Here is a 24,384-nt window from a genome sequence, read left to right as displayed (position 1 = left end):
ACACACACACACCACACACCACACCCCCACACACACACACACCACACACACACACCACACCACACACACACCACACACCACACACACACACCACACACACACACACCACACACCACACCCCCCCACACACACACACCACACACCACACCACACCCCCACACACACACACCACACACACACACCACACACACACACCACACCACACCACACACACACCACACACACACACACACACACACACACCACACACACACCACACACACACACCACACACACACACCACACACACACCACACACCACACACACACACCACACACACACCACACACACACCACACACCACACACACACACACACCACACACACACACCACACACACACCACACACACACCACACACACACACACCACACACACACACCACACACCACACCCCCACACACACACACCACACACCACACACACACACACCACACACCACACCCCCCCACACACACACACCACACACACACACCACACCACACCACACACACACCACACACCACACACACACACCACACACACACACCCCACACACACACCACACACCCCACACACACACACACACACACACCACACACACACACACCACACACACACACCCACACACACACACCCACACACACACACACACACACACACACACACACACACCACACACCACACACACACACACACACACACACACACACCACACACACACACACACACCACACACACACCACACACACACCACACACCACACACACACCACACACACACACCACACACCACACACACACACACACCACACACACCACACACACACACACACCACACACACACCACACACCACACACACACACCACACACACACCACACACACACTACACACCACACACACACACCACACACCACACACCACACACACACCACACACCACACACACACCACACACCACACACCACACACACACCACACACACACACACACCACACACCACACACACACCACACACCACACACACACCACACACCACACACACACACACCACACACACCACACACACACACACACAGTACTTTATGTAACTCTGGAGTTTCCGATCATGACAAACAACAACAGTTGAACACTTCCTACCAAATGCTGAGCTGTCTCCCACAGTCATGATTTCATTTGATCTTCCCAACAACCTCATGGGAAGACTATTATTACCATCCCACCTTCACAGAGAGATCAGCCACCTTGCTAAGATAACACAGCCTGTTAGTGATAGAACCTGGACTTAAAGCCAAATAGTCTGACCCCAGAGAACAGGCTCTCAGCCACAGCGTCTCAAACCTTGTGAACCACTGATGCGGTGCCCTGAGCATGGCCCCTAGGGAAACAGAGAGAACAAACTGAGACCACCTACACTATGACAGGGTGAGCTGTCGAAGTCACCACTAGTACCGCTCATGCCAGAAAACCTTACTTGTAGCTGGATGAGTGCTACTTTGTCTTACAATGGAATCACATAAGCAAACGCAAACACTGTGGGCATAAAACAAACCTTGGCCATAAAGGCAGTGACATTTATCTTTAGCAGCAGGCTGGATGCCATCAAAGAGTAGATAGTCAAGTTTGACAGGAGGCGTATGGACTGAGAGACCTGGATGAAGAGTCAGATGGCATCCCCTCCAATTACAGCCACAGCTCATTGGAACCATGGAAGCACGGAAATGGAAATGCCAACACCTCCAGATCCTCTGACAGCCTATGACTTTCATGCCAACAGCTAACATAACGAGCTTATCTGCCCGAGCTCCTGGGGCTGCCCCTTTCTTCCTTCTCACTGTCAGTGCAAAGACTCCAATGCACTTCACAGATGTGCTCCCTGCTGGATTTAAGTGTTAGACCCTCACAGCAACGGCACGAATGTGAGAGCTGAGAGAGACCCAGGCGATCAGCTAGTCCACCCACTCCATTCTTTATGAAGGGAAACTCAGGTTCAATACAGGAATGGGACTTAAAGTCACAATGTGTTAGGGGCAGAGGTCAAGGTAGGACGCAAGTCTCCTGGGTCCCAGTCTAAAAGTCTTTCTACAACCTCTTTGTAAATAAAGCTTAACTGTTTCCCCTGCTTCCCCGTGGTGAGTTATTTTGTTGAACACCATTAGGGGGCATTCTGACTTAACAGACAAAAAGAAAAAAAAAACAACAACAACAACTACTAATGTTGTTTAAAAAAAAAAAAAAAAAACAAGGATGAAAAGGGGTTCTTTCCTAGCAAAGAAATAGATATACTAAGTCCTATGTCATCAGGAGATTCTTGGAAACTGTGACTTTAAGCAAAATGATGTATAAGGAACCCAGTTTTCCCATCGGCTAATTGACATCAAGAAGAGTTAAGTTCCTATAGCAAGTTCTGGCCACAAAAGCATCACCAAGCCTAACCGGTTTGGCTCAGTGGACAGAGCATCAGCCTGGGGACTGAAAGGTCCCAAGTTCAATTCCGGTCAAGGGCATGTACCTTGGTTGTGGGCACATCCCAGTAGGAGGTGTGCAGGACGCAGCTGATCAATGTTTCTCTCTCGTTGATTTTTCTAACTCTCTATCCCTCCCCCTCTCCCTTCCTCCCTGTAAAAAAATCAATAAAATATATATTTTTTTAAAAGCATCACCAAATTTTTAAATAAAGACCCAAACACTTGTAATATTAAACACTGAAGTAAAGGTGAGCTATATATATATATAAAAGATGAATAAAAATAAGAGAATGACTTTTCAACACACTTATTTCAGTTTAGGGACCTGAGTGGCCAGAACCTGTCCAGGCAGCTCAAGGACAAGGTGGGGACCAACCCTGTACAGGACGCCCCTCCATCACAGGGCCACTCTCACACACACACACACTCTCATGCTGGGACAATGTAGACATACCAATTCACCTCATGTGCACATCTTTGGGATGCAGACATGGGGAGAGCATGCAAACTCCACACTGGGAATCAATCTTATAACAAAACAACCTTGAACAAAGCAGCCCTATTCAAAGACCTGCTGGATTTCCATTCATATGTGCTTTATAGTAACAATGTTTCTCTCTTAAAAAAGATCCCATAAGAGACCATTGGCAATTTGATATTTTGCATAGCTCTTGGTTCCCTGTTGATACTCACAGGTTAAACCAACTTAAAATGTTGTGAACACAAATTGCCCAAGTAGAATTATGAGAGCATGCGCTCGTACCCTCCCCTTCTTCCCCCAAGTTAACACTTTCTGAAGCTGAACTGCAGACTTACAGTCAGATACTCATCTTTGGGGACCATGTTCTGGCTCCCAGTTTGCTAGAGGGTTTGCTGATTGAAGAACATACTGATTTGAGGACAGAATGATTGAGCTTTTACTGCTGGTACCCAAAGCACAGAAGAATTTACAGATGAAGCTTCCAGTTAGAAGCATGGGTGTGCCACTGGGTTGAATGGACCTAACGTTCTCTGTGGTCCTTCTCTCCCTCCAGGGCACGTGCACATCACGGACTTCAACATCGCCGCCATGCTGCCCAGGGAGTCGCAGATCACCACCATGGCTGGCACCAAGCCTTACATGGGTATGGGCTTCGGGGGCAGCTGTCTGGACTCAGAGCAAGGCATTTGTTTTCCATTCCTGTAGAGACCATTTATTACGCCCCCATCACCTGTAGGGACTTGCAGCTGGAAATGACAAGCCCCCCTCCCGACTACCTGGGGAGCTTCTGATTTCATGGGTCTCGGGTGAGCCTCGGGGTTCTCCATTTAGGAAGCACCCCATCGGAGGTTGATTCAGGAGGGCCACTTATCACCTTTGGAAAACACTATTTTACAGAGTTATTTAGGATGGCATCTGCCCACTCCCTAATGAAGAATATCAATTCAGTAAATGCCTACTAATTGCCTCTGGGTCAGCGGTTCTCAACCTGTGGGTCGCAACCCCTTTGGGGGTCGAATGACCCTTTCACAGGGGTCGCCTAAGACCATCGGAAAACACATATATAATTACATATTGTTTTTGTGATTAATCACTAAGCTTTCATTATGTTCCATTTGTAACCATGAAATGGGGGGTCACCACAACACGAGGAACTGTATTAAAGGGTCGCGGCATTCGGAAGGTTGAGAACCACTGCTCTGGGTGCGTGGTGCTGTATCAGGAGCTGGGGACCCTGGAGTGAGCAACACAGACCAAGTCTCCAGCCCATGGAGCTTACTTTCTGGTGGGAGGAGTTTAAACATAGAAGCAATCAGAGAAGCAGACGCAGACATAAGTAGGATGCTAATAAGTGATGAGTGTTATTATAACCACTATTTACATGATACAGCATTACATGCAGGGGGCTGTAAAGTTTAGAGTGCCTTACAGTTATAATTTTTATTTTTACTTTATCACAATACCATGAGTTCTCCTTTTTAAAAGATGAAGAACTTGGTTTTACCTGAATATTTAAAATTTACCCAGAGTGAACAGATGAGAAAAAAATTAAAACAACATGCTTTTACCCTAATTAGTTGTGATGATTACAGTGGATGATGTCACTGGTTAAACTGGTGGCATTAAATTAAGTCGGGGGTGGAATGAATTGTACTGGCTAGAGGTGGTCGGAGGAATTCACAGGCCAGATATCTGTATGTGAAATCAAGGGCAAGGACAATGCCACTTTCTTTTCATATTTCATTCTTTTCCTCATGCAACTGAAGAGAGAAAGGGAGAGAGAACCCCCACGTGCAGGACTGCATCACTTTCTAAGAGAAAGAAATCTATGGCGGGAAATGAGCTTCATTTTACCCGATATTTGAACAACCGCAAATGTTCTGGCTTCCAATTATCAGTGGAGGGAATAAATCTATTTTGTCATTTCTGAAGTCATGGACACATATAATTCAGCCTATTTTCTGCCTAAAACCCATGGTACTCAAATGATTTAAAGGACTATCCATGCCTGCTGGTCTGATGAGTTTAATTCTGCAGGTTACCTGGGTTTCCTTCCATATCAAGGACTATTTTCTTGGAGCCAAACCAGACAATGTGCATCTGGGGTTTCTAGGCCTAGTTGCCATGGTGAGAGGAGGAAAGGGAGGCCACCTTTATTTTCTCTCCCCAGTAATTTTCAATACAAGATCCATATAATTTAATTCTCCTTAAAATTGGCATGTCTAGTCTTTTCACCACATGGAGCTTAGAAATTGGAATCTGGACAAGGTTCTCTGTGCCTCTCCATCTTCACACTCGTAATTAACAATTACTAATATTTACGGAAAGCCTTCTGTGGGCCAGATGATGTGCTAAATGTTTTGCATTCATTTACTCATTCACTTTTTTTCCTCAACAATCGTATACGACAGGTTATAATTATCCGCATTTTACAATGAGGAAAACAAGAAGCTAAGTGATTTGCCCAAGATCACGTGGCTAGTAATTGAAAATGGCCTAGATTAAATCAAGCTCTGTCTGACTTTAGACAATCAAGTTTCTTCCTGAAAGAGAAAAATTGTTAATGTTATTTGTGGTTCTTAAATGGTTGTAAGCCAATTTAAGTAGGCCAAACTGTTAGAATGGCTTCTTGTTTCTCTGTCCAGAAGTTGCCCTTGGCTTTGATTTTTGGATGGGAGTCTCTCTTAAGAAGTATTATGGGTGGAAATCATCTTTCTTTACAAAAATAACTTGTTACCAAAACTTGGCAAAATCTACCTCTAACCCTCACCAGCACTCATTTTGTAGCACTCCTATAGGATACTAATTAGCAATTAACCAGAAAAAATATATCTGAAAAGAAAAAAAACTTGGATTCAATACTGAATGAAGATTATAGGAGTATACAACAGCTATTAATATGAGATGCAGAGCATATAATGAAGCAATTCCTTGGCTCTGGAAATGAGAAGATAAGCAGTCTGCCAGTTCTTAACCACTTTTCACTCATAATCTTCTAAGTCCATGCTTTCTCCCATCACTCCAATCTTTCCTTCTCCCTACTCCTAGGTCTGGGCAACTATAATCCAGGTCACTTAGAGCTTAAATTAAAACATTCTCCCCTCCAAAAACAAACAGACAAATTCACTATGGAAACCCTGTACCTTGCAGATAAGCAGAGTGGACATTAATCCCTCTGCTTACAGACACGTATGGTTTCCTTCCAGATCTTCTGTCTATGTGCACGCAAAGACATCCCTTTTTACAGTCGGATTATACTGAATTTCTGTAGCCTAAATTTTCACTGTATAATGTAATCACAATAATAACAGGCATCATAAACTGAGCATTTATTATGGCCCATGCAGTTTGCTAAGTTTTTAACATTTTGTGTCATTAAATTCTCAAAGCAACCCTATAGAATAGGTTTCACCATTATTCTGATTTCACAGATTTACAAAAAAAAAAAAAAAAAATCAGGCCTAGAGAGAAACTGACCTGGTCATAATCACACAGCAAGGACTGGTGGAGCACCAGGTTAAACCCAAGTCTAAATACGTCTCGAACATTGATGGCAATGGAGGTGTAATGGCTCACAGTTACTGAGCTCTTCCTACATGACCAACATTGCTCTAAGTATGTGTATCATGTCATTTAAACTAAATGAGGCAGGTACTGCTGTTGTTCCCACTTGAGACTTGCAGACTGAGAAGTTAAGCTCTGCCCAAGAGGAGGTATAGCTACAGCCCTCAGGGTCTGACATCAGAATCTACTCTCCGGTTGGTTTAAAATCTGAAAAACAAAGGATGGAAATCCAAATAGCTAATGAACACATTAAAATATGGCCAAGCTCATTAGTAATCAGGAGAATGTCCATCTCAACCACAATGAAAGATAATTAGGCACTCACAAGATCGGCAAAACTCAAAAGCTTAGTTAATACCAAGTGTGGATAAGGAGCTTGACTAAAGGAAGCCTTATGCCTTGCGGGTCATCGTGTTAATTGGCACAACCACTTTGGTAAGGAGTTCCATGTGATGTGGTGCATGTGAAGACACACACTCCGTGCCCAGCAGCTCTCCTTGCAGGAATGGAATGTACTTACAGAAATCTTCCATGTGCAGGAGAGTCATGAAAGGGTTGTTCACAATGCTCCCAAATTGAAAATAATCCAAATAGTTATCAACTATAGAATAGGCAGGTAAATTACTGTATGCGAGCAAACTGTGAGCAAACTGAAGCCATGTGCAGCAATTTTGATAACATGTAATCTTGAGCAAGTAAAGCAAGACACCAAAGAAAGCAAGGAGTGGGATTTAACATATATGAGATGTATATACACACCTACATATATGTTATGTACACATACATGCTATATATACACACACATATACTTATGTTATATAGACAGGGGAGGGCAAAAGTATGTTTATAGTTATAATACAAATAAATAATGCAATAATTAATAAGTAATAATACAAGAATAAGCTCTTGTGTTTAGTGTACTCGCAACTGTAGACCTACTTTTGCCCACACTTGTATGTGTGTGTGTGTGTGTGTGTGTATGTAACATATAGTCAAAACTGAAGTATTGCTTAGAAATGCATGTAAAGGTAGTAAATCTATGTAAAAAGGGATCAAAATTACTAACATAAATCCAAGAAAGTGGTTACTTCCAGGGTTGCCAACAGGACAGGAATGAAGGTGGGGTCAATATTCTATTTTGTGACCTGTGTAATGGTCCCCTGGCTATTTTCTTTTAACTACTTGTTAAGTTGCTCTTTTATGTTTTAATTCCTTTTCTGAATGTAGGTTGAAATACTTTAAAAACCAAACAAAGCACCCAGTGCCTGTTTGAGGGAAGTTGTGTCCCTCTCCACCTCTGTGTGTACCCTCTCGGGGACAGGGGATCCTCTGGCAGGGTTGACAAGAGCCCCTCGTTATCTCTTTGTCTGGCTTTTCAGCTCTTTGAGGGCTCAAAGCCTTGCCCATCCATTGTGCTTTTACATGTTGGCCTGATGTGTTTTTCTTCATGTTCTACCAAAATTCTTCAATGCCTAGCACACCGTGAATATTTGTTGAATAAATGAACACATATCCAAATGTCCTCATGCTGGAAAACAGAATAAGCAGAAAAAAAAATGCTCATATAAACTCCAAGGATGATCCAAGATGACAGGATTCACAGCTTTTATCGAGTAATGCCATTCTGATGGGTATTTTCTTAGCACGATGGTCTATTTATCCCTCAAAGTCCTCTGCAGCTTCTCTAAGGGAGATGTCAGTCACCCTGGGGACTATCTGAGATGACTTGTTGTGAGATACTGAGAAAGGAAAGCAGAACTATAGGCCATTCCATCCAGTCTGGGGGGTACCATGGGGTCAGGGCCATTACCTCCCAAATCGCACAGGGACTGTGACTTATAGAAAGGATGCAGTGATGCATGAACCGTGAATCCCGTGGGAAGGAGGCCTGCGCAGTCCTGCTATGGCGGGCTCGTGCAGTCAGGCTCAGTCCTGGGAGGTCAGCATTCTACCTCTAAGTGCATGCTGCCCATAAGATTGTACTCAGAACTGCGGGCACTGGGCAGGGCAAGTCAGGCCCACAACCCAACAATATTTTTTGTCCAGACTCAGCAGCTCACTACAGAGAAGGGTCCAGTGTGTGTAGCTCTTGGTTAGGTAAAATTCCCAGTATTATAAAATGTTTGCCTCTCTAAAAGAGTGCCTAATTTTTTTAAAAATCCTCACTGTAGGATATGTTTATTGATTTTAGAGAGAGGGAAGGGATGAGAGGGGAGGTTTTTGGAGGGAGGGGGAGAGAGAGAGAGAAGAGAGAAACATGGATATGAGAGAGAAACATCAATCTGTCGCTTCCCTTATGAGCCTAACTTGGGATCAAACCCACAACCTAGGTGTGTGCCCTGACTGGTAATCAAACCCACAGCCTTTTGGTGTATGAGATGATGCTCCAAGCAATTGAGCCACCCGGCCAGGGCAAGAAGAGCACTTAATTTTGTGAGCACTTTCTAGGTGCCAAACACTGAGCTGAGATTTGGGCATGCACTACATCGTTTAATTTCTCACCTCCAGAAAGATTGCCCTCTTATTCTGACTTGGCTGGTGAGGATTCTCAAGCTCAGCCAACAGACAATAAGCAATGAAGGCAAGTTTTGAACTCAGCACAACTCCAGGGCTAATAATTGCAACCATTGCTTGATTAATTGATCCAGCAGCATTCACTCATTCAATGTGTCTTGAGTGACTTTAAATGCCAGGCTCAATACTGGGCACTAGGAATGTAGTGGTGAGCAAGCAGATGAGATACCTTCCTTTGCTTTGTGTTCCATTCTCTCTACTCCACCCCTTAGGAGTTAGAGCTATTCTTGGAACAGTATGTAGAATGTAGAAGGTTCACCTTGTGTCAAAGTGCTTAGAGAATGGGCACTGGGGCCTTAGAATAAACTGTAGCTCTGCCTTGCACTGCAGTCCATTCACAGAGCGATGTTACAAAGTGTAAGTGGCTCACATTTTATATAAAACATTATATCTCTCAGACTGTCCACTCCCTCTTCCCTCCCTCCTTCACCCCCAAGAGCAAGGTGCAAATGCTGCCCTTGCCTCTTCAAGATGACGGAGATGGAGAGCCAACACATTGCAGCCCTTTAGTCCAAACCTGCCAAGTCAAGACAACACACGTCATCTCCGCCTTCTTGGTTTCAGGGGCAGCCACACATTTGAGGCCTGATGGGATCTAATTTTTCTTACTTGCATGTTCTAAATAAGAGAAGAATGTGTCCACGAAGGCCTGAGGCTCCCTGTTGTGTTGGTTGATGAATGAGGCTCCTGAGAGAGACCAGAAAATTAGAAATGCTGCCTGCTGTGAGCAATCAAGCCATGGATGAGAGACATCTGTACAAGCTCATCTCCCTTCTACCCTGGTGTCTCACCTTTGGGGGGCCCCGTTGGGAAAGTGGATTTGTGAGTGTCTCGGGGAGTAGAACAGACCTAACTTTCCTGTGTTTTCAGCACCCGAGATGTTCAGCTCGAGGAGAGAAGCCGGCTATTCCTTTGCTGTGGACTGGTGGTCCCTGGGAGTGACAGCCTACGAGCTTCTGAGAGGCCGGGTACAGTAGAACTGCATTTCTTTGCCCTCTTCCAGCTATTTCCATTTTTAGATGGAAAAGATGGATTTTTGTGTGCGATAAAAACCCAGCAGTTTGTTTGAGAGGTGAAAATGGCTATGCCATGTGAAGCTGTCAGCAACCCTTGGGGTTTCTGTATTCATTCATTCTCCCGTCTATGGGGACCGAGCATGGGGGTTCACCTCAAAGCATGGGTGGTGGGCACACGGTGCAATATACAGATCTTGTAACATAGACCAATGTCACCCCATCTGTTTAATAAATAAAAACATGAAAATAAAGAAATCAATGAACAATGTTGAGATTATAAACTCCCAGGGAGGAGAAATCCATATGACCCACTAAATGTCTTGTACAAATATGTTTGTTTTGTTTAAAGAAAAGCATTTTGCAGTCACGGTACAAAAGTCTAATGCAGACACACTTCCCCAAGGTGAGTGTGAATTATTAATTCAACACGATTCATGCCCTGTCTTGTTGGATTCCTGTCTGTCATTCAGTTCCTAGGTTCTGGGTTCAGTGGCAAATTACAGTAGCTTCCTTCTAAAAGAAATATTTCTTAAACTAAGAAAAGGCCTATGAAGAATTTTTCTAAGAAAATATTTTTTTCTTCCTCCCATATGTTATTTTTTACCTCAATGGTAGTTCCCTGTTATCTATCTGATGTATCAGTATTGTCAGGTTCTTTTTTCTGCTTTAGAAAGGTGAAGAAAAGTTATTATTAGGTTGCTGTATATATATATATACACACATATATATGAGAAAGAGACGTTTAAGTTCTACTCTCTAAGCATATTTCAATGTTATACAATGTACAGTGTATTCTTGTATTTTATTATTGTATTATTTTCCATAAGAACAACTGTAAACCTACTTTTGCCCAACCCTGTATGTCTATACACACCTGCATCCATTCTTCTGTTGATAGACACTTAGGTAGTTTCCATATCTTGGCTTTTGTGAATATGCTGCAGTGAACGCAGGGGTGCAGTTTATTTTTTCTAAGCACAGGTGTGACCTTCAACGAGAAAAAACGCTGCTGCTTCCAAAGCTTCACATAGTCACACACATTCACACTCACACACACACATGCACACACTCACACACACATTCACACTCACACACACACTCACACACACATACACCCACACACACCCTTCACAGGACTTACCCCACCCAACAAACACAAACAACCTTCAGATGTCTTCTCCTGGCTTGGCATTCTCTGCCCCATGGAACCAGGTTAACTTTTCAGATTTTGCTTCAACTTGAAAGACCCCAGCTCTTGATAAATTCACTTTGGCCTCTTTGGATGTCCTCCTCTCTGAGGCATCTTGGGCTTTTTTATTCCTTCCTTTCTTCCTTCCTTCCTTTCCTCCCTCCCTCCCTCCCTCCTTCCTTCCTTTCCTTCCTTTCCTTCCTTCCTTCCTTCCTTCCTTCCTTCCTTCCTTCCTTCCTTCCTTCCTTCCTTCCTTCACCTCATGTTCCTTTGCCTATAAAGATATTTGCCAAGGTAAACCCTGGCCTTCTTAAAGAATCACTCTCACAGTACTGGGAATTGCTAAATTGAATTTGAATAAAGTGAAGGATGTGTCTTAATTGCAGGACCATTCAGCATCTTTGTATTCAATGTATATTGGTTGTTTCTGAGAAAGCCATGTCATTAGACTGTCCCACATGTCTCTGTGGGGAAGGCCTTCCTCCAGGTCTTTCTTATTCAAATCCTACCCATTCTCGGCCCCTTCTCCAGAGAAGCATTCTCTGGTCTCCAGCTGAAGTGATCTGTGTCTCTCCCAAATATTTATGCACTTCACTTCTCTTATAACCTGAATTTAAAATTATTGGAAAATATAGAGAAGCAGAAAAGTAAAGGTAAAATCAACCATATCCACTAAGGCAAAGAATATTCCCAATTAAAAATTCAACCCTCCTTTGACCTTCCAGTCCCACCTTTCAGAATTAACAGTCACCGTACTCAATTCCAAACCTTTTCTGTTTTTATAAGGTTAATCTGTTTTCACATACACATAGATACATGATTGTTGTTGTTTTAACAAAAGTAAAATATGATTTGTCTTTCTGTTGAGACTTTTTTCCACTTAAGATAAAATGTAGCACTTTCTACATCGAAACATATAAATCCACTTTATTTTTTAGGATTAAATCCATTTTGTAAATATGTTGCCCTTATAAATTTTTCCAGGTATGTCTATGTTGATGTTTGTCTCTCTTCTATATTATGAGATGGTAAATTCATTAAAGATGAAGCATGCATCCTACATACTTTAGTGGTAACTCTAACTCAGTACCTATGTGTGTAGTGAATGGCTGGGGGAACGAGTCTCCACAGATCAATTCATACATTCCCGGGAAGGATCACCAAGCAGGCTGCATGGAATTATGTTTCCAAATAGAGCTAATCAGAAGCAATGAAACACCGCATTTAATAATGACTATCAACACGACTCACCCACAGAGAGAGTGTGCCAAACAATCATGTCTCCACATTTACAAATGTACTTGAAAACATCCCCATGGTTTCTGAGCTTGATCACAGCTTTGATGAACGGGTCCCACAGCTACTGACCTGCATTGTCTCCCAGCTGTCATTGCCAAGGCAAAGCCCATAGCTTTCCCAGTTTTGTATTTTCCCTAAGCATTAGCTTCATAGGGACGTACGGAGTTTTGCACTAAGTGTACATTCCTAGTTACAATTCTTGCTGTGTACTCTGGAAATATTATATAATCATAAAACATCACTTTCTCCCATTTACATTTTTACCTTTTCCACTTTCGTCCATTCTTTATATTCTCACTCTTAATATGCTGCCTTAGAATTGTTTGATGCATCTTATCATGTACACTGTAATTTTTCTTTATAGCATGAATTACATTTACTGAAGCATGTGTGTACAGTCTGTATAACTATTTGTGGTTTCGCTAGGGAGATGTTAAGCTCCACCAACATAGAAATTATATCTGTCTCATTGTTATTCTTCATCCACAATGCCCAATAGAGGTGCTGGAATATACTAGGCATTCAATAAATATTTGGTAAATGAGGAAATATATAATTCTAGTAGTTAATGAATTAACATGGATTTTTAAATTTAGAACTAGAAAAATGTCATAGAAGAGAAAGGCAGTTTGATTATTTTTAACAAGTTGATAGGCCATGAGGATTTTTTTAAAAACTATTAAAAATCAGTTGTACGGCCTTCCAATAAATGAAAACACTCTTAAGCCAGTTGCTTGGGGCATTCATCAGTTAATTATTCACTTATCAAATCATTTGTAATTTTAGATGGCTAAGAAACAGTAGGTTGAGAAGCAGCAATGAGTCAAAGAAGGAAATTAGAAAAAATATTGATGCTGCACACATATGTAACCCTGGACCCTACCATGCCAAACATGCCCTGACTCTTAATGGTATACACAGAATAAATCCCAGTAGAGACCCACAGTGCCCTTCACCTAGTCAGCAGTCAGTAAACATTGATAATAGTGATAAGGTGCCTAGTATTCATCTTCTGATATTGGGTTGCATGGGTTATTTCCATTATATGGTTATTGAGACCAAAATTAGCATTGGTCCTTTATTGCATCTTGAGGGAAGAAAACATGGGACAGGTGTGTTTAGACCTTGCCTATAAAAATAACGGTGGGCCAGTCATCTTTTTGGGAGGTCAACTCCTAGCACTTCGTGGTTCCCTGAGAATGGACATCGGCATGCCGTGTGCGTTAAGCCTTTCTCCATCTGTAGGATGAGTCACTGTTCACATTATATCCACCTTTTGACCCCACGTCAGTAATCACAAAATATTTCTCCTATATCGTGTCTAATATATACTAGCCACTCTATTGAGAACTTTACATGCATTATGCCATTCAATTTCCCCAACAATCTCATGAGGTGGTTCCTTTTACAGATGAAAGAATTGAAATCCAAATTGAGTGGCTCCATTTAGTCCTCACTTTCTTTTGCCTTCAGAGCTCAAACACTTATTATATTACCTTTTAATACTGAGCTACAACAGGGAAAAATAAACTCCTCCATTTCTTCCAATTTGGTTCATCAGTCCACAAGTACTTACTAAGTATCTCGAAAGGGCAGACCCTTGATACATGTGCATATCCATTTTAGCTGTCCTGCTAATGGATAGACCAACATGGAAATTTTGAGCATTCAACAGGCATGTAATAAGCACCTACTAGGGTGCTAGGACCCCTGGGGAAAATGTGAGTATAGTATAAACCCCTGGGGTTTAGTAGCTCCCGGTTCACATAAAAGAGAAAATGCCAGCATGGATTCCTTTATGAAATAGAATTACTATAGGTAAAGGCTGCCCTCGTGTGGACATTTATGAAAACTGTAATAAAACCACTTTTTTTTTTTTTTTTACCCCACCGAAGTTAAAACTATAGAAGAACCTGGTTTTCTCAGGAGTAAAAGTATTTTTGCCTCATCATAAAACCTGCCACCCCACTTCATAGAACCAGGGACGCATGACTTTTGGGACAGGGTTGAAGTCTTCTGGATAACTTTCTATTCTGAACGTATTCATTATGATTCAAACAATTGAAGAGAGGTGTACGGTAAACTCTGGATCTCTAGAATCAAACTAAATAACAAGAGTTTAAAATTTCAACTTACTGAGTTTTATGAAAGATGTACAGTGTTTTATAAAAATTCCTCTCTAAGTTACCTTATAAAACTATCCCAAATTAGTATCTCAGAGGTGGATTTAGCCCACAGAAATGTTTTGTTTGACCCAGAATGATTACCAACTTTTAAAAATTCTGAGATTTCAAAACCGCAACACAGGATGGACCATATGTGTATATGCCAACAGGGCAACAGCTAGAGGGGATAAGAAAATGATACTGAGATTTTCCTGGTTGAAAGTGTGATTTTTCACACTTTTACCCTGTACACATGAAGACGTTTCCTTCCTCTCTCCCTTAAGAGACCGTATCATATTCGCTCCAGTACGTCCAGCAAGGAAATTGCACACATGTTTGAGACGGCTATTGTGCCTTACCCTTCTGCCTGGTCACCGGAAATGGTGTCACTTCTTAGAAAGGTAAGAAGGAGGAGGATTGCATGACAAAAAGAAACACTAAAACAGCAGCAGGCGCTCTGGTTAGAGTTAGTACACAGCATGCATTTCCAGCGTGGGCGTTGCAGCCAACAGCTTTCAGACGCATGGCTTCATGAGGCAATGCACATGTCCTCCTGTATGTGCCAAAGCCACCCCACACTCAGCGTGCCCGAAATGGGGTCTCGGTCTCTCTGTATTTCCTGGACTTTCTCCAAGCTTCCCAACTCAGTGACTGGCCTCTCCATCCAATCACTTCTGCAAGCCAGAAACCGGAAATCATTCATCACCCCCATATCCAATCCATCACCAAGTTCTATAATTTGACCTTTTAAGTATTCTTTGAATCTGTCGTTTCCCTTCATCTCCATGACTGTCTTCCCAACCCTACGGCCGTCAAGTCTTATCATTGGTTTGCCCTGTGCACTTCTACACACTCCATTCTGTTCTCCATTCTGTCCCATAATGATCTGTTCAAAGCACATTTTGTTGTCTTCCCATTGTTCTTAGAATGAAGATCAAAATAATTTGTATGATGTAAAAGTTCTAACTACCTCTCAAGCCTTATTTTGGACTTTTGCCCCCATTACACATAAACCGCTTTAGTCTTTTTCTCTTCTGTTTCCCCGCCCCCATCTCACTCTCACATATCCGTCTCTCACCACAGGCCCTTTGCACATGCTAGAGTCCCACTGTCCCCTCCCCAACTCTTCCAGCTCCCTCCCTTAGACCAGGACCATTCAGTGTGATTCACTGATTAGTTCAAGTCCATGAATTGTTTCTTCAGGTTCATGACAAGTACAGAAATTGAAAGAAACATTCAGAAATATTTGTAGCAATTTGATATTGCTACTGCCTCTCAGCACATGGCCAGTGGGTTCATCTCATTTGTAGCAGGAGCTCAATAGTATGTGTCCAATGATAGTGTGTGAAGAATATGGACCCCAAGAGGATGGGTGGGCTTCATTCAGGAAAGAAAATTGCACAGGTGATGGCAGGTCAAGGAAAAGGGCCTAAGAGTCAAACCTGTGTCTCTTGCCTTTGGGGTCAGTCCATTTGTTTTGGAATAGGGACATTGCCATTGGTTATGGTAAAGATGAACAGGGAAGTCATTTCCCATAAGCAAATTTTCTCCAGTTTCAAGACAGCCTCTTCACCCCAGATTTCTCCCCTGGCGATCCCAGGTTATCCCCTCCAGAACAATTCTCAGGTGGAATTGCCACTTTCCATTAGAACCACAGGGTTGATGTGGCGTTGTTGGCTCTGGAGTGGTTAAGGGGGGAAAAATCTTTAACCCCAGTTTATAAAACCCAGAACTATAACAGTTACCTTAGTTACATCTTCTCTGTGTCACCCCCAATATATTTTGGTTAGTTGTAAAAACAGCTAAAATTTTTAGTGGGAAATGAGTTTCATTTGTGAAAATGTGCGCACATTCCTCCACTAATGAGAGGTATAAGGTAAACTACACTAATGAGAACAGACCTTCTCTTAAGCACTGTATATACATGGCCTCATTTCATCCTAGCTTCAACCTTATGAAATAGGTTACTATCCCCTTTTAATAGATGGGTAAACTGAGATTTAGAGGATAAACTTGCCCATAGTTAATAAAATAGGGGAATCAACCATCAAAGACACATTTGACTCCACAGTTGAAGCTGTTTTTACACTCCACCTTGCAAAAAAAACCCAATAACAACCTACAATTCATTCTAACTGGGCCTTATCTGTATTATTTGTTTATGGGGTCGGGGAAGGGGGATGATGCCTTATTTCCTTCAATCCTACACTTGAAAACATTTAGAGGGAATTTGTGTGGGGTTTTTTGGCCCCATTTTGACCTTCCTCGTGATCTTAATGTTTCTGTTCCTTTGGCAGCTACTTGAACCTAATCCAGACCAACGGTTTTCTCACTTGTCTGACCTTCAGAACTTCCCATATATGAGTGATGTGAACTGGGATGCGGTTTTACAGAAGAGGCTCATTCCAGGTTTCATTCCTAACGTGAGTCAATCCTAACAATCCCATAATAACGCACATGCAGTGCATGTCGCCCTGTGTGCCAGAGACGCGCCTGGTCTGGTTAGATAACCACAGCAGTGCTGTGAGACAGCCCACATTCCCACTTTACAGATGAGAACACTGAGGCACACCCAGGTAACTTGGCCACCGAAGTGTCCCGTGGCTACCAAGTAGCCGAGTGGGAATTCCAATCCAGCTCTATCTGTGTCTGGAGTTCCAGCTCTAACCACTTGTTGTGGCATGCTTTTTTTTTTTCCAAAGAAGATCTAATCCTCCTAATACACAGTCCTCACTTAACGTCATAAATAGGCTCTGTGACTTTAAGAGAAGTGGCATAGAATGAAAACAGTTTTACCATTGGCTGGCTGATATAAACAAGGCTTAAGTTCCTACACGTCTCCTCAACGTTATATGGAAACAAAACCTCAAAGACCTGCTGTTGTCCTTTCCAGGAATCTGCCAATTGAAAAAATGATGCTTTCTCTGATTCCAAAGATGTAGGAATTTGTGTGCCTGGGGTTCTGTGAGTCAAAGTGTTGAAACCTGGCAGGGTTGGGGTGAGGCATTTCTTTTTACCATTCATCCCTCCTATATCCGTAATGACTAAGAGCCAAAGGGAAATCTTTCCCACTGGATGAGTCCCTGGCCAGGGGACATCTGTGGCCGACTGCAGACCGCTGGTAAGAGCCGGAATCCAGGTCAGAGTGCTCAGTGAGACGGCCTGTGCTGGAATTCTGGGGGTGGAGAATCACGACCTTATGGAGAGGCCAGAGGGTGGGGTCAAGGGCTTACCTGGCCGCTTTGCCGAGTCCAGTAGGGGTGGCTGGTACCAGGCTGTCAGGTGACACGGGATCCTCCTGCTGCTTCCACAACCCGCACCCCGACAAGTAACCATCAGTTCTGCACCAAGAGGCCCTCCACACACAGCTCTGACTTTATTGTGGATCAGAATCACGTGGGGAGCTTGTGAAACGTGCAATTTTCTCGCGTGCAGTTGGGGAACTGGGAAGCTGAGCAAACAACTCAAGTGATTCTAATGGTCTGCATCAGTGGTCTCAACCTCGGCTGCACATTAGAATCACCTGGGAATCTTTTTAAAATCCTGATTTCTGGGCCTCATCCTCCGGAAACTCTGTTTCTTTGTTACTAATGTTGTGGCGTCACCCCATAACAAAGAAACAGAATTTCTGGAGGGTGAGGCCCAGAAATCAGGATTTTAAAAAGATTCCCAGGTGATTCTAATGTGCAGCCAAGGTTGAGAACCACTGGTCTACATGATCGTTAGAGCATAAATTTGAGACGCAGAACCCAAAAGGTCAAACTTTAGGAAAATAATTATCATTGATTTCCTCTCAAGTCAACCCACCGGGGGGGTGGAAGGGGGGCCTCATTGGTAGTTTAGAAAAATAAACAAAATATAAAACTAACAAATTTGAAAAACAATGCTGGCAAAACATTGTCCAAAATTAGCGTGGGAATCCTAGCTCTTTACCCTTGGAATGCTCCTTTAGGCCCCTGTGTCTGTCCCCACATTCGCTCAGGTGTAGTTTGGAATGATACAGGGATCTAGGGAGTGAGCCAACCTGTGTTCCTTGCAGAAAGGCAGGCTGAATTGCGACCCCACCTTTGAACTTGAAGAAATGATTTTGGAGTCCAAACCTCTTCATAAGAAAAAGAAGCGTCTGGCAAAGAAGGAGAAGGAGATGAGGAAATGTGATTCCTCTCAGGTGAGCAGGTCCCTGCCCAACCCGTGGGAACCTTCAGGATGGCTGCAGTTCCTCTGAGAGCTTCTGCTGGGAGGTCAGCTCAGCGCCTGGCTTTTGCTGCCTGGTGAATACACGGAGCAGCTGAACAGCTAGGCAGCCCTGGGCATCCTAGCAGCAACATTTACCTGTGGATGTTCTAGCTCAGTCATGAACTTGATTCAGTTAGTACCTTCTCCCAGCTCTCAATTCAACATTGTCGATTTTCTGGGAGAGACTCTAGTGGGCCAAGCCCAGGCCAGGTGACTAGGTTTGAAAGCACAGGCATGCCTCATTTTATTTGCCCTTGCTTTGATGTTGTGTTTTTTACAAATTGAATGCAAGACTCTCCACCAGCAAAAAAATTACGACTTGCTTTGTTGCAATACTCACTTCATTGTGGTGATCTGAAACTGAACCCACAATATCTCTGAGGTACTAGTATGTCTGTATACACGTGGCTGTTTGGGGTCTCACTCCTGTTGGGAGCGGCCGACCCTAGAGGTGGTATCTGTTCTTTGCTATAAGCAAAATTTCATGCTACCAGAGCGAGCAGAATAGAGAGCAGAAATGACGGAATTCTTATATGGTCAAGTACTACTTTTGGATTTTAGGCTGAGTTGATTTTTTAAACATATTATTCTGTCAGAGTTAGAGCTCAGATCTCAATACAACAACTTATAGGGCAGTGATGGCGAACCTATGACACGCATGTCAGAGGTGACACGTGAACTCATTTTTTTGGTTGATTTTTCTTTGCTAAATGTCATTTAAATATATAAAATAAATATCAAAAATATAAATCTTTGTTTTACTATGCTTGCAAATATCAAAAAATTTCTATATGTGACACGGCACCAGAGTTAAGTTAGGGTTTTTCAAAATGCTGACATGCCGAGCTCAAAAGGTTCTCCATCACTGTTATAGGGACTCAGTAGGATTTTATACACGTGGTTCTATGCTTTATAACAGTGGTGAAGAAATAAACATTCAATTTGCCTCTAATGATTAGCCATTCATCTAGTCATTCACCCATCCTTCCATCCACCCACTTACCCACTCAACTAATGGTCATCTATCCCTCCATCCATTTATTTAGGCAACTTTTATTGAGAACCTATTACCTGCCAGGTCCTATGTTAAATACCAGAGGTAGTTATGAGTATCATTCCTGCATTCAATGACATTTCTATTCTCAAAGATTATATAGTCTTGTTAGCTCTGCAAACAAATTAGAATACTCAATGTCTTTCATTTCTCTAGTCCTCAGGAACCACTAGACCCTTAAAGGCCAACTGAAGTCCACATCCTGTTTGTTCACAGGCTGGCCTCTTGCCAGATCCCCAGCCTTAAGTGTTTTCTAGGGCCCTGCAAAGAACGCTTAGCTGTGCCACCACCCATCTTGCTTATTGCTCTGCATTTTGACCATTTTCCTCCTAATGATCTGTTCTTCACTTCATCGCTAACTGGCTTCTCCAGAATTACCCCTCTCTATGTCCCTATATAGTTTGACTCAAGCTGGATAGAGGCCTCAAATGTAGCAAATACAAGATATCATCTTTATGATACACTAGAGGCCTGGTGCACAAAATTCGTGCACTGGGAGTTGGAGGGGTGTCCCTCAGCCCAGCCTGCACCCTCTCCAATCTGGGACCCCTCGGGGGATGTCCAACTGCCAGCAGTCAGACATTCCTCTCACAATCCAGGACTGCTGGCTCCCAACCGCTCACCTGCCTGCCTGCTTGATTGCCCCTAACTGCTTCTGCCTGCCAGCCTGATCACCCCCTAACTGCTCCCCTGCTGGCCTGATTGACACCTAACTGCTCCCCTGCCAGCCTGGTTGCCCCCAACTATCCTCCCCTGCAGGCCTGGTCCCCCCCCCCAACTGCCCTTCCCTGCCAGCCCCCTGCAGGCCTGGTCACTACCAACTGCCCTCCCCTGCTGGCCATCTTGTGCTCACATGGGAGTGGCCATCTTGTGTGAGGGTGTGGCAGTCAATTTGCATATTACCTCTTTATTATATAGGATATATGTTTATATAAATGTGTTTTGTTTACATATACACATATTTTTATATATGTACTTAATGTGTAAGTACATACATATATATGTATATAAATATATAAACATATACATATATAAAATAAACAAAATTTTATGTAAATATATTTTAAAATAGTATGTAATATTTTGTTTATATATTTATGCAATATTTTAGTGTTAAAATTGTACTTGAATATATAGCATTTTCTAATTCCTAGATTTTTAAAAATATGAATGAATGGCATTTCTTTCTTGGAGAATAATATTTTTCATCAGAAGTAATTTGGAAGTACTTTGTTGCAGACTTTTAAAATATTGGATCTGGGGCTGACACTGTCCTGGGCCCAATGAGTATCATTTTTTTGAGGTTCAGTTTTCTCATGATGATGGCCAAGTCATTGTTTGGTGTTGAAAACTAGACAGTGAAACAGCAAAGCAAATGGTTTGCACGTCTGTGAGAAGCCACAAAGATCGACAGCTCTGTTTGCTGCCCCTGAGGTCTAGTTCATGAACCTCAGCACAGTCACTGAGGGGAACATTTGATAGGAATTCAGTGTGAAGTGATGTTTCGAGGCTGTTCATTAAATTCAAGTAGAACCTCCAAACCTTTCACATGAAGGCCAGGAGACTAGAGGTGAGCAGGTAACTAGCTCAATAAGCCCTTGTCCCCACCCTCCTTCCAGCCATGGTTTCTTCTAGGGCTGCTTGGCTGAAAGACATCAAGGTCATGAACCATAACCCAAGTCTTCCCTGCTGGCTCATTGTGGGGAGCAGTGTGTTGATGTATTTTATCCTCTCGTTGTTTCTTCCCTATTCGCTGCCCTATTTTTCTGGTTGGGGTCTCACTCCTGCTACAAACTTTGAGATAGCATCTGTTTTAAGGATGCATTCTTTGATTGGGCCATTCAGTGAACAGACACTCAATAGGTGTTGGCTGCTTGAGGACCCTCATTGATCTACTAACTATATCTCTACTCTTTTTTCAATGTTCACCTGGAAGATGTGCCTTCTGCAAGAGCACCTTGAATCTGTGCAAAAGGAATTCATCATTTTCAACAGGGAAAAGTAAGTCAGTAGCTCCTGTAAGAACAGTAGCCCAGCAAATGATAGTGCTTCAAGCCAGACTTTACTTGCAAAACCTTAATATATTTTTAACATTTTTTTATTCTTTCTAATTACAAAAAATGATAATAGAACATTTGGGAATTTATGGAACTTTTTTATTTTTTTGTAAGAACTTTCAAATATTGTAGTAGGTAAATGAGCTTCAAGTTTCTGTTGATGGGAAGAGCAGAGAAATCGGGACTTAAATATTTCAAATCTATGATGTTTTTAAGGTTTCCCTTTATAAATTGTTGGGCTTAATGGTATTATTTCAAAGGCTTAACTCTCTTTATTTTCAGTGAATAAACCCTCTTTCTTTTTTCCCCCTTTTAAGAGTAAAAAGGGACTTTAATAAAAGGCAAGCAAATCTAGCCTTCGAACAGACCAAAGACCCACAAGAAGAGAACAGCCAGAATAACAACCTGTGAGTCGTCAACATCTTCTTCTTGGGACATTTCCTGCCACTCGGGCCAGCAAGTTCTGACTTCCACAGCAGGATGAGCCGACGTAGTTCCCTCCGCACACCTCACACACCTTAGAAAACGTGAATGCCTACTTTTGAGGGAGGCAGCACGAGACAATGAAGAGCTCCCTGGGCTCCTGGGAACTGGTTACACCACTAACAAACCATGTGACCATGAGCAAGTCACTTAACCACTTCCTCTGCTTCAGTTTATTCTTCTAAAATGAGAGGGCTCTACTAGATGAGCTCTCCCCTGCCTTTTTATTGAAACCACTGTTGTCCTACACAGCTTTTATTCTTATTTCTAAAGGACTATTTGGATGTAGATTTATTTTTCCACTCCTAGTTACACTGTGACAGATGGGCAAATGAACATAGGTGGGTGATTGAGTGAGGTGTTTGGGGGCTGACTGAGTGAGGCTCTTCAGAGCTAGGAAACTTCATAAAGAGGTCGCAATCCCCCAGCCTGATTGAATAGGAATAAGGAATCCAATCAGGAAGAAATGAGTGGGACTGAATTAAAGTGAAACAGACTTACCTGGGCCTCCCAGTGCTATGCCAAAGTCACACACCACATCAGCTTATCCCAGCTAGCAAGAGCCTGCTGTGCACATCTGTCCCAACACCCTGTACAGTGACATGAAGTTGGGGAGTTGAAATTGGTGATGATGAGGCATTTACACCATGGAAATTGGCCAATGTTGTCCTAACCGGTTTGGCTCAGTGGAGAGAGTGTTGGCCTGCAGACTCAAGGGTCCCAGGTTCGATTCCGGCCAAGGGCATGTACCTTGGTTGCGGGCACATACCCAGTAGGGGGTGTGCAGGAGGCAGCTGATCGATGTTTCTCTGTCGTCAATGTTTCTGACTCTCTATCCCTCTCCCTTCTTCTCTGTAGAAGGATCAATAAAATATATATATTTTTTAAAGAAATTGGCCAATGCTACAAATCAAGGCATTTTCCCCACCCACCCACCCAGCAAGCCACTGTTAGATATTTTATTAGCACACCACTTGTCTTCTTCCAGTAATCACAATCCTTGAGAGCTCTTGGTCCTCTTAAGATTATCAGATGGATAATCTTAAGAGGACCATCTCCTACATCTGGAGGGGATCAGGAAAGACTTGTCACATTGATAGCATGTCCACCTTGCAGTACAGTGGCGTGTCTTACTTGGGAGTTACAGCTCAGTTAGAATGTGCAGTGAATTTGAACAGTAAAATTTACCCTTGAAAATTCCCTGAAATTACCCATAATGTGGGTATCTTGTCTTTGTGAAGCTAAGGACAGTGAGCTGCGGGTCAACAATGAAACAAGTCCCCGTTTTTGGTTCGTTTTGATTTTGCTGTTTACCTTTATTTTTGGCTGATATCAGATGAATCAAAACATTGAGCAAATTACACATGCATTTATAGAGTAGAATTACACTAAGCACCGTGGATGTGTACATGTCTGTGAGGTTAGGGGTCATGGAACTAAGGGAATGCCTTGTGCTCACTGAAGAATGGCAAGTAGGATCACCTAATTACTTAAAGTCTGATTGATGTCTCACTGTTTTCCTTTATATTTTCTTTATGTATTTGTAAATCGCCAAGTTAATTCACCTACATGAGATGTGCATGTAATGTATCTCCACTCTCCTGAAGATCTCTGCAGAGGAACTATTTTGGGCCACCTACAGAGGCCACTGCCTAGGGAGTCCAGAAGTGAATAGTCTTGACAGGGGACTGTTTTAACCTCTCTGCCACCCTTGTCCTTCTTTATGGAGAGTGTGGGCCTCACCAAGGTGGTGTTAAGCTGGCAATAGGGGAGACCAGACG

At 42.7% G+C, this 24,384-nt stretch overlaps 1 protein-coding gene across 3 annotated transcripts in view; it reads left to right on the top strand.

The window, feature by feature from the left end:
- The window catches only part of STK32A (serine/threonine kinase 32A), a 90,599-nt gene extending 67,262 nt beyond the window's left edge, over positions 1–23,337 (top strand). Inside the window, exons 7-14 of one of the 3 annotated variants that reach the window (XM_036315304.1) lie at positions 3,520–3,609; positions 9,975–10,072; positions 10,470–10,523; positions 15,058–15,174; positions 17,071–17,196; positions 18,813–18,941; positions 22,000–22,064; positions 22,438–23,337. In XM_036315304.1, the coding sequence (XP_036171197.1) occupies positions 3,520–3,609; positions 9,975–10,072; positions 10,470–10,523; positions 15,058–15,174; positions 17,071–17,196; positions 18,813–18,941; positions 22,000–22,064; positions 22,438–22,531 (773 nt within the window). In that variant the 3' untranslated portion in view covers positions 22,532–23,337. The remainder of the gene's footprint in view (positions 1–3,519; positions 3,610–9,974; positions 10,073–10,469; positions 10,524–15,057; positions 15,175–17,070; positions 17,197–18,812; positions 18,942–21,999; positions 22,065–22,437) is intronic. The other 2 variants (XM_036315301.1, XM_036315303.1) reach the window with 2 other exon arrangements.
- Positions 23,338–24,384: the final 1,047 nt, after the last annotated feature.

Source organism: Myotis myotis, unplaced genomic scaffold (assembly GCF_014108235.1).
Source record: "Myotis myotis isolate mMyoMyo1 unplaced genomic scaffold, mMyoMyo1.p scaffold_m19_p_6, whole genome shotgun sequence".
Taxonomy (NCBI): domain Eukaryota; kingdom Metazoa; phylum Chordata; class Mammalia; order Chiroptera; family Vespertilionidae; genus Myotis; species Myotis myotis.
This window is presented reverse-complemented; position numbering and strand designations above follow the sequence as displayed.